The sequence below is a fragment of the Coturnix japonica genome, chromosome 6, assembly GCF_054131305.1.
Source record: "Coturnix japonica strain WE chromosome 6, WE-NBRP24, whole genome shotgun sequence".
NCBI classification, from domain to species: Eukaryota; Metazoa; Chordata; class Aves; order Galliformes; family Phasianidae; genus Coturnix; species Coturnix japonica.
Window position 1 is genome coordinate 29619690 of NC_140668.1, and position 11269 is coordinate 29630958.

At 47.8% G+C, this 11269-nt stretch overlaps 1 protein-coding gene and 1 long non-coding RNA gene across 3 annotated transcripts in view; one reads left to right on the top strand and one right to left on the bottom strand.

Moving 5' to 3' along the window:
• Positions 1-11269, bottom strand: part of LOC107319306 (uncharacterized) — a 47805-nt gene that overhangs the window by 31247 nt on the left and 5289 nt on the right. Inside the window, exon 2 of the long non-coding RNA XR_014947519.1 lies at positions 1984-2087. This is a non-coding gene — a long non-coding RNA (uncharacterized LOC107319306). The remainder of the gene's footprint in view (positions 1-1983; positions 2088-11269) is intronic.
• Positions 3707-8973, top strand: PLEKHF1 (pleckstrin homology and FYVE domain containing 1). 2 transcript variants are annotated; one of them, XM_015874011.3, is made up of 2 exons: positions 3707-4327; positions 6642-8973. In XM_015874011.3, the coding sequence occupies exon 2, from the start codon at positions 6654-6656 to the stop codon at positions 7473-7475; it is 822 nt and encodes a 273-aa protein (XP_015729497.2). In that variant the 5' UTR covers positions 3707-4327; positions 6642-6653; the 3' UTR covers positions 7476-8973. The 2 variants fall into 2 exon arrangements, with proteins under 2 accessions (XP_015729497.2, XP_015729495.2); XM_015874009.3 differs by having other exon boundaries at positions 3707-3757.

The window sequence follows — 11269 nt, forward strand, 5'->3', positions numbered from 1 at the left end:
TATCATGCAATAAAACCACTCCCGGGGTGTTGTGAGGCATTTGGTCCAGATGAGTGCTTCAAATCACCCCCAGATTGTGATTAGATGATTACTCCCCGGAGTTAATATTAGATGGTTCTCCCTAGAGTTGTCTTATTGCTATTATAATAAGTCTTCAACGTGGGGAAACTAAGTAGTTTTTGTGCTTGAAGAAGATGAAGTTGGCAGTTCCGACTGTTGAGTGGTGTCTGAGCCGCGTGGGTCCCATAGATCAATTCACCTCTTTAGTGTGCATGAAGAATCATCTCCATGCATTTCTGACCCAAACAGTTTTACAATTAAGTGACTTTCATTTTTTTTCTCGGAGATGGAAGGATATAAAGAGGCAAACAACTCCAAAATAAAGCAATCCCAAGACAAGGCGCTAAGGAATGTGATTCTGAGATACGCATTACTGGCTTTATCTTTTTGTAGGGAATAATGAATCCTAATTGATATTATGCTAATTGTATTAATGAAGGCTAACGCATGCAGTAGTGGTAAGAGAGTTTCCCAGGTTGGGTGCAGGAGGAGCTATGCAGGATGAAGCACCAGGGGGGCTCCGAAGCTAATGAATTCAGACAGCTCAAACAGTACAGAGCCAAGCTGCATTGCCTTCCCATGCCTCCCCTCAGCTGCTCTTCAGGACTGAGGCTGGAGACATCTCAGGAAACATTAACTCTTGCAGGTACCTGCTTCCAAAAAGGCAGGATGGAAGCTCATGCATACAAATAACTCTTGCGCATCCCCATCACTTAAAATCCCTCTAGTTTCTCAAGTGGGCAATAACTTTCACATGTATGGTGAGATCCTTCTCACTCATCCTCCGCATTCTGGCCAGGGTCACATCTCACACCCCGCACACTACCTAAGAGCAGCTAAGCCTTCCACCTCATTAGAAATCCCTGCAGCTCCTCCTTCAGCTCAGCACCTTTCCACTTAAAGACCCAATGTGCCAATGGGTGGAGATCCCAGCCAAGCTGAAGCACACACTTTCCACCATATCAGCAGAACACCTTGGAAAACACACTGCATTCCTGGTCCTCCCTTTTATTTGAAGAACACAAAAGGATATTATATTTCCTTACTCTTTCCTTATGTCTTTTCCCTTCTTCTTTCACAGATCTCTTAGCAATAAGCGCTCAGTGCACAGAACTTCCCCAGATGCCCCAGGCAGCCACGACAGCTCCTTTCCTGCACTAATGGCATTGATGTGGGGCAGGGCACGGATCCCTCACAATGAGATGATTTTTCCCTTCAGAGCAACACACACACTCAGCCTGGATGGCAGTTCCAAAGGAACTTTCCAAGGGAAAGAGACCAAAGCATGTTCATCACTTAAGTAGAAGCTATACGTACTCACAAAGCGGGGTTTCTGAATGAAACTGTGTGTGTCTGACTTATCAGTCAATCATAGGTGAACACATTTACATCTTTTTAAATTAACTGATGGTTATCACAACCCTGTTCCCTCTGCTTTTTCCCCGTTTTAATGTTTGAAATGCCTTATCTATGTGAGTTAAGTGTTTGAAATACCTAATTGTTCACCATGGTTTATCTTGTGCAATAAAAGCACACAGTGAATATGAGATCACTGTTCAAACAGAACACAAATACCAGGAAAAGAGTTTAGATGAACAACGTGCTCAGAATTCTGTTACTTGGGAAGGACAGTCAAACTCAGAAATGCACTACTCACTCAGAGCGGGCTGCAAAATGCTGCTTTAGGCATCTGCCTTTTCTTCCTTAATTTCATGTGTTTCTTCTCCAACATCACACCTCTCTCTGCACCAAACACACACACTGTTTCATGGTTCTGGCATTTCACACTCTTGCCTCACCTCTTTTTAACCCTCCTCTTTCATACTTGAATCAGGACCTGCTCCAATCGCTGGGTGAACACCACTCACAAACAGTGACAGGGCAGCAGGCCCAGCTTACTGCTCACTCATTGCTGGTACTCACCCCCACAGCTCCACAGCACAGAGCAATCTCCTCACTGTGAGTTCCCTTCTGGGCAGCTCCTCTGTGAAACCTGGAGATTCACAATGTCCAGACCAGCACACAACCTGTTAAGAGAGAAAGAAAGCACTGTTAGTGATGGAACCCCCCAAAAACTTCTCAACTGAAACAATACAACCCCTTGCTTCCTTGCTTGTCACACTCACTTACCAGCTACAAAGCGCTCTCACTGCTGTAAACCCAACAGCCCACATGGGAGCAGCCAGAGGTGACAAGGGGCAGGCAGGGATGGGATGCTGATCTGTGCTGTGATAAGGAGTAAGGAAAATACCTGATGCCTTCACAGCACTGAGATGTGCAGATGATTGCCAGAGCTCAATACAAACATCAGCGTAGACAACAAGGCTTTGAAACACTTCTCATCACACTGACAACCACGGATGCCTTTCTTTTTCCTACAACCTACTGAAGAGCAATTCATTATGATGTATTTATACACAGTATTTACATTTGGCCTGTGCCATTGACCTCCTTGGTCAGTTTGGGTGGTTCAGCATGCCAGCTCTTCCTAAAGGCTGTGTGTACAGCACCACGTGTGCACACCCAGAGAAACACAGCTGGAGATGTGAGCAGGTAAGGACAAGGCACAGCAGACAGAAGGTGGTGCAAACTGGATAGTTCAGAATCTGCATGGAATAGTGGTTTTGTGTTTCATGCACAGCACAGCATAGAGTCACTGATGTATAACCACAGACCGCTGGGCTGATTCCACCTGCAGCCAGATCCGTGCACACCTCGCACACAGCACGGCACAGAGGTAACTGCTGCTCTAAGGTGACAAAGAGGCTTTTTCCTCCCTGCAGAACTCACCTCTGGCAGCCTCAGCCCAGCAGCTGTGGTTCCCTTTACTTGCTCTGAGATTATTGCACTCCAGTTGGGCAAGGTAGTTCTGCTACCACTAAACAAGTGGCTTCAGGGCAAATGGCGGAGGCAATGGATCAGGTACTGGCACCGGCTCGAGGCAAGGACAGCAAAAGCTGCTAATTAGGGCTGCAACTGCTCTGCCCCTCAGCCCACAGGCTGTGAGACCCCCCGCCATCCCTCAGCACCTGCAGCCCAAGGCCACAGCATCAGCCCGAGGAGATCGGCCGTGCAGAACGCATCACTGCCCGAGGAAATGAGTTTCGGGAAAGAAAACATTTCTAATAGTTGGACAGGTCACACAGAATCACAGAATGACCCGGGTTGGAAGGGACCTCAAGGATCATGTAGTTCCAACCCCCTGCCTGGCAGGGCCACCAAACATACACCTTTACTAGATCAGGTTGCCCAGGGCCCCGTCCAACCTGGCCTTGAACACCTCCAAGGACGGGGCATCCACAACCTCCCTGTGCAGCCTGTTCCAGGGCCAAACCACTCTCCTAGTGAAGAACTTCGCCCTAACATCCAACCTAAATCTTCCCTCTTTTAACTTAAAACCATTTCCCCGTGTCCTGCTATTGTCAGCCCTTTCCAAGAGTTTACTCCCCTCCTGGGAGTAAGTTCCCAATCAGTCCATCAGTGCCCATTAAAAACAGAAGAGCTACGACAGGGAGCGATCACCTTCCTCACACTCCGGCCCCCCTCACGAGGCCGATCCCCCTCCCAGCGCACAGCGCACATTGGCTGGAGGACTCGGCTGGGCGGGGCGGGCAGTGGGGATGCGGGGCCGGGCGGGGCGGCTGCTGAGCGGAGCTGCGGGGCACGAGGGCGGCGGGACAACGGGACGGAGCGGCAGGTGAGAGACGGGATCGTGCAATGGGGGGCTCCGCTCCGAGAGACGGCGGTTCTACCTGCGAAGGAGACGGGGGGGGAGAAAGAAAGAGGGAAAGAACGCAGCCACGCATGGGGCTGGGGGGGGTTCAGCGGTCTGGCTTGTGTTGGAAGCGCTCCGCTTCCCGACAGTGAGCCCGTAGCCGAAAGCACGAGGATGGAGCTTGTTGTGCAGCCTTTGGTGCTCGTGCAGCCCGGCCAGCTGGGTCTGCACCGCACTCTCTAGTACGCGGCCGTCCGGGTGAGCTGCAGCCGGGCACAAAGAGGAACGGAGCCGTGTTGGTTGCTCCGAGTGTCCGCCCCGGCACTCAGCGATGGGCGAGGAGAGGAGCCCGTGTCTGCCCTGGGTCTGCCCTGTGCCTGCCCTGTGTCCCGGGGGCTGCCATAACCAGCAGGGAGCGGCCCGGAGCGAGGCGAGGTGCGGAGCGTTGTGTGCCGGCAGAGCTGGGCTGAGCCCTTAGAGCTGGCTGCCTCCCTGCAGCTCAATAGCGTGGAGTGGTACCGAATCAATTGTACAAGCCTGGAGTTAAGCAATGTGAGTGAGTCCCGCTCCTGTTTTTTGTTTGTTTGGTGTTTTTTTTTTTTCCCCAGTTATTTACTGGAATGTTGTTATGCCTGAAGGGATAGAAATGGAAGAAAAAAGCTTTTGTTTTGCTTCTCTGTGAGGAACTCCTTAGGGAAATATCCGGGCCTAGAGCAACAGCTTCGAGTTGTGGCAGGGAGATCTTCCCAGGAAGGATTTAGCTTTCCTTCAGTTAACTCGTGGTTTTAAAGTGTGTAACAACTCAGAGGGAAGAAGACACTCTCTGGGTAGAAGGGACACTTAACAGGAGCCCCTTTTTTGTTTCCTTCACATTTTCCTCCTCCGTAGCTGCTCATTTCCTTGACTTCCTCTGAAGGTATTTTCTTATACCGCTTCTGTATTGCTGTAACTATTTACCTTACGGTTAGCTTTAAATTGCACATCACACTGGAGGGCACACGCAAGTGGATGTTTCACACCATCCACCTCCATCACATCTGGACTTCAGGACCTGAAGATTCACATCCTTACAGGAGGAACTGGGAGGCCTTGGCACATCCTGCCTTTAATTCAGGGAGAAGATTCACCCAGGGTTGTCCTCTCTTAGTGATGTCAGTTTGGGTTCACCTGCTATGGGCACATCCAAGATCCCAGCAGCTCCTGCAAGGCCAGTCTTGGGAAGGTTGTCGCACAAACCCCGTGCTGCAGAAGGTGCTGCCTTTGTACATCAATAAAATCCCAATACCTGCAGCTTTTCAGAAGCACTGGCCACCCAGCACTACTTACAAACAGCTGCTAATGCAGAGTCATTTCCTTCGGTTCCCTGGTGGGGCTGAACCAGCGCCATTACTTTGTACAGTGACTGCTGGCCTGCTCTATAGAAATAAATCTGGGGGCTAGGAAGAATTGAGCAGTCTGTTAAATAGCTTAGGCAAGATGTAAACAGTGCGCAGCGACCTCAAACAGCTACTCTGTGGTTTCCCTTCCAGCATTCTGAAGGGTATCTGGAGTGAAGGGCAAGGCAAGAATGTAAATCATCATCTCAAACACTCAGAGCTCAGCGTGTTGTTTTCTTTGCCTTCCCTTTCCCCCACATTCTAACACTCTGGCTGTAGGGACTCTGTATAAGATGAGAAAAATGTGGACGGAGGTTCTATATGGGTTATGCTCTGAAGTGCTCATAGAAACTAGGGCTACACAGATCCCTGTGATCTGTGGGCTACCTCGTGATTGCTGAACTACCTCGCTGTAAGAGGAAATGACTCACTTTCTCGTGGATTGTTAGGCCTGAATAGTCTTGGTGTACCATTAAACACAGAAGGAATTAGGTGCACTGAAAAACTGAGTGTACAACATAAAGCACTTTCCTCGCCGCAAACTGCGAATAGCACATCAGCTTTTGCTTCAGAGCTACCTTCATGCATGTTTTAAGAAACCACAAGCACCTGGGCTGTGTGAGAACAAGGGTGCAGGGAAAGATGAGCGTGCTGTGCTCTGCTTCCCTTTCAGCAGACATCAGGCTATTTTCAGAGTGATGTTTATTATAACTGGAAGCACAGGCAGCTGAAGCACAGCTGGGGCAATGGAGGAAGGAGCTGGGTGGGTTTTTACTCGTGTAGCTGCTGCCTTTTTGTGCTTTTTCTTTTTTTCTTCTCCTTCCTTATTTCTTCATTTCATCATCCAGGGAGGATCAGTGGGAACAAACAGTAGAGCACTCTGGTTCCAAAAGTCTGCCTCAGCTCTGACCCAAAACAGCTTTCTGGGCGGTCTGTATCTGCAGCCAGTCCTCAGGAAAACAAGCGTGCAGGCAGAAATGGGAGAATGGCTCCAGAGACCACGGATGTTCTCCCTGTGCTGCATCCAGCCCATCCTCAGCCAGCTCACAGCACTAGCACGGCGCCTGTGCAGCTGTGCTCATTGCTGGCAGGGACAGAAGGGCCTGGCCCTGGTCCCCACCAGCTGTCAGAGTGCAAGAACTCCCCATATGTGTCAAGTATTTCAGGCCAGTCTGCTTTCTTTAGTATGGGAATGCAGTTATACTGGTAAAAAACATTGTTGTGATGGAAAAGAGGGCTCTGTATTAGAGCTTCCATTGCTGTGGATGGAAACACCCCAATATGGATCAGGTTGTTGCAAAGTGGGGTCAGAAACTTTGAAAAAACAATTCTAAAAGGTCATAAACTAATGTGAAGAGTGTAAAAGAGATTATTCTTAACCTCCACTGACATGAGAAGCTTCTGACTTGCACGCAGGCTTGCTGATCAGCCTTGTCCTGGCAGTCTGCTGTAAGTGCAGCTTCACCACTTCTTTATTTTCTTCTCTTCAGGGTGAGCTGGAGATGGTGGACCACCTCGCAAACACTGAGATCAACAGCCAGCGCATTGCTGCTGTGGAACACTGCTTTGGGGCTTCTGGACAACCCTTAGCTGTGCCAGGAAGAGTCCTTTTGGGAGAAGGGATTTTAACCAAAGAATGCCGCAAGAAACCAAAGCCTCGCATATTCTTCCTGTTCAACGACATCCTCGTGTACGGGAGCATAGTGATTAACAAAAGGAAGTACAATTCCCAGCACATCATTCCCCTTGAAGATGTCACTTTGGAGACGCTGCCGGACACCTTGCAGATGAAGAACCGCTGGATGATCAAAACCTCGAAGAAATCCTTTGTGGTTTCTGCGGCCTCCCTGACGGAGCGGAAGGAGTGGATCAGCCATCTGGAGGAGTGCATCAGGCACCTGCTGACAAAGACAGGCAGGCAGCCCTCCACAGAGCATGCGGCCCCCTGGATCCCTGACAAGGCGACAGACATCTGCATGCGCTGCACGCAGACCAAGTTCTCCACGCTCACTCGAAGGCACCACTGCCGCAAGTGTGGCTTTGTGGTGTGCGGAGACTGCTCCAGGCAGAGGTTTTTGATGCCCAGGCTGTCCCCCAAGCCCCTGAGGGTCTGCAACCTGTGCTACAGGCAGCTGCTGGCGGAACAGAAGAAGGAAGAGGAGGCTGATTGTCAGCAGCCGGAGCAGTACCGTGCCACCATCCCGGGCTACGAACCCTCCAGTGGTGATGACAGTGACAAGTCTGATGATTACAAAGTTGACCAGTGGCCAGCAGACACAGAGTTTTATAACTCGGAAGTATCTTGGTCATCTTTCCATAGCTGACCTCCTTGAGAACCAGTGGTGTTTAAATATTGGGTAGCCAACTTCTGGCCTCCAATGCGTGTCCTTCTTAGTGTGTCCTGTGGAGGCCATGCCTGGGAAGGTGGATATTGGCCCCTGTTTGTGCTGTCTGTGAGGAAGGCAAAGGTCAGGGACTACTGTGAGTCATTCTGAGAATGTCTCATATATGCAAGCAGAGAGTCACAGCTTAGAGAAAAGCACGGACTAGAGATCAGTCTTGATCCAAGTGAGTTCACCTTTCCGTGCCTTAGTCTTCCTGCCTGCAAAAAAGGAGCAGTAATACTCTTGGGAGAAAAAGGAGCTGGCAATCTTTGGCTGAAATATGTTTGTCTGCTCGTGCTGAATTCCTCCTTCAGAGGTGACAGGGCTTTCAGATGGGGCACTGCAGAAAACTGTTGCTTTTGCTTCCCATGAGGCATTCTCTGTGCAGAGAACAGAGAACTTCTAGGGCTGTGGCTCTTTTCACAAGTGTTACATCTACTTCAGAGATTGTCGTTGCAGCTGTGCAAACCTGCCTCTCCTCGGTGTGTGGTGAGATAGGTACGGACTTTGACTTCTACACCAGGAATTCTGAACTTTGGAAACACTAAGGGAATGGCACTGTGAATGCATATGAGGCTTATCAAAGGGCTGGGGCTCTCATATGGAAAGAAATCATCATATCAGATATCTGTGATATCAGCAAGGTAGTGGGGGTGGATGGGAAGAGGGACAGGTACATTTATACAAAGGAGAGAAGGAAAAGGTTTACTGCAATTGACTCAACTGATGCGCAGAGCCCCAGATCTCAAAACCAGGCATTTTCACCAGGTTGCTAGAGAGATGATGACCTCAAGCCTATCAGGTAAAAGAGTCGCCCTTGGAAGACTTTTAGCAAGTCTTTATTTGGGGTATTTTTCTAGAATTCTTAAAATCACAGAGGTTCAGCATTTTGATTCTCACTCCCTTCCTGAAAAAGACCTCAAGGAATTGAACACTCTTGTGCTCGCTCACTTCTATCAGTCGCACAAGTTCAAAATTAAGGTCCTTAATGCATCTTCAGGATTGGAGCCCAATGAAATTAATTTGAGATGAACTTTAAAATTCAAAATAAGTTCAAATATTAGAACAAACAGTTTATTTCTATCATAATGTAGCGCTGGAGTAAATATGCTGGAAATTAGACAACAGCAATTATATTGCAGCAGACGTTTCCACAAACTCAGTTAATAATTTTAGTATATTTTTGTATGGTGTATTTTATTTCCTGGGAAAGGAATGTGGCTGAGAATACACCCTCATCATTATAAAGCATTTCCTTACCAGTTTCTGGTCTAATTATGGCATTGGATACCATGTGGTCAGATTTAGATTTTTCTTAAATTTAAGCTCAGAATAATCATTCTTTCTTTCTTTTGTAAACTGCCACTGTCCAATCAATTTGTATTACTTGACTGTGTGGGAATAAAGATATGGCCACTAGGAAGAAGCCAGAAAAATATGTCAGTGAAGTGTGTTGTTGTTTTACACAAGCCTTAAATAATTGAGACAGATGCTGTGATTCAGGCATGGCCAACCAGCCTGAAATCCAGCAACACTCCAGCCATGAGATGAACGTTCTGGTCTTGTATTTACTACCAGAAGGTGAGTATTTCTGAGTGAGTATTGTGAGTGAGAAGGTGAGTACTGTCAAACCTGATTCTTCCTTTCTGTTTATACCCTTTTGTCATCTGTCCGAGTTTTCCCAAGTCTTTTGCAATTCCCTGTGGTAGTCCATATTAATTGGAATGGGATTTTTCCGGTGTGGCCACAGCTTGGAGTGGGTCAACAAACCTTCTGACCTAAACAGATGTTTTTTAAAGTAGTAAGTACACCAAGTTCTGTTTTTTTCTATCCCTCTTCGAGTTTAGTTCATAATTCTCAGCAGCAGTGATTGTTTTTATAATGCCTCCCACCCACCAGAAGGGTGTATATGCTATGCAAACAGAAAATGACCTTAAAAATAAACAGCCCTTAGAACAGTTCACAAGCCAAAAATAGCACAGTTATTGAATCAGTGTGCATAACTTAAGTTCCAATTCTGTACTCCATGGGCAAAACTCTCAGTTCTCTTCCCAGCAATTGGCTTCAGAAATATATCCCAGTTTTGAATCTATTCCTCAGTCCTCTTAGAGATCAGCTTTTCTTCTGTATCCAAAGGTCTTACTATTATCAGTTCCCAAGAGATCTATGAACTGTTTTTATCCACTAATGGATAAATTGGATAATGGACAGTCACACCTCTAATAATCACAGAATCATTAAAGTGGGAAGAGACTTCAAAGGTCATCTAGGCCAGCAGTGCACTTGCCATCAGAATTGCCCACTCTCTGTGTCCCTGAGTACCATGAGTATCACTTCTTCTCTTTCCTTAATCACCTCTGTGAACAGTGACTCCAACACCTCCCCAGGCATCCTGCTCCAGTGCCTCACCACTTCTGAGATGTTTTTCCTAATATCCAACCTGAATCTCTCCTGGCACAACTTGAGGCCATTCCCTCTCATCCTGTTGCATTTAACTGGGAGGAGAGGCCAACCCCCACCTCACCACAACCTCCTCTGAGGCAGCTGAGAGCGATAAGGCCTCTCCAGCACCTCCTCTTCTACAGACTAAACAAACCCAGTTCCCTCAGCTGCTTCTTGTAAGACTTGTAATAAGTGCCTTGCTGTAGGAAAAGACCTTTTTGCAATCACAGCAGGAACAAAGGAAGCCAGCCCCCTTTTTATGTGCATGCTGTAATTCATGCCATTTTGTGAAATGCATGAACATTCAAGCAATTCTCACTTTTCTATTTTGTACAGAAAAAGGGTATGGAAAAGAGTCAAGCACAGAAAAGCTGTCACACCCATGAGAGTAAGGGCAAGTAGCAAGACATGCAGCACTACTTTAAGTATCAGTCTGAATGTTGCTTTAGGCCCGAGGTGCATACTGGCACCTGCACTTCCATAACCTTCAGATGGATGCATTGACTTTCTGTACCTTCATGTTCTTTCTCACAGTTTTCCATTCTTGCAAGACAGTCTGTGCTACTCTCAGAGATGCAGCCATGCAGACAGAGCTTCAGGGCATCGCTCAGCAGCTGCTCCTGCAAACACTGGCTGTGCTGGTGCTGATAGGCAGGGAGACCCAGAAAGGCTGGGGCTGTCACAGGCTGGAGAACATGTTTCTCCTGAAAGACCTTAGAAACAGCAATTCTTACATTGTTAGAGCATGTGATATAAGGAGCATGCCTAGGGAAACATCAGGAAACTTAAACAAGGCCTCTTTTTTCCTTTTTCTTTCCACCCTTCTTTAGCTAATAAAAGCCAAGCTCAGCACTGCGATTAGAGCCTGGGGCTCCTGGCATCTGGCCTGCTCAACATACAGGTTTTACATCATGGTCAGTGCTATTACAGTCCATCTTGGAGTTTTCCAGCCTGGTTCTCTCTCCAGTGCACTAATGGGGCATTTCCTGACTTGTATTTTTTTAGTTTTTCTTTTTTTTTGAGCTAAGTTTGTAAAACCAGCAGAAACAGCAGCAGTCTGAGTGCTTGCTTGGAAAAAACACATGTAGGCAGGGGATTCTGTGGGTCACAGCCTCTCCCTAAAGGACTCCCAAACATGATATGTACCAGAAAGGTTTCCTTGCACAGATTCCTGCCTGAAGGTGTTGAGATCCCAGCACAGCAGCACTGTGTGGCCATCCCTGCGGGGGTGGCTGCTTCAGGAAATCCAACTGGCTGAAACTAGATCTTTCTGCTCCTTCGAGCAGAACCAG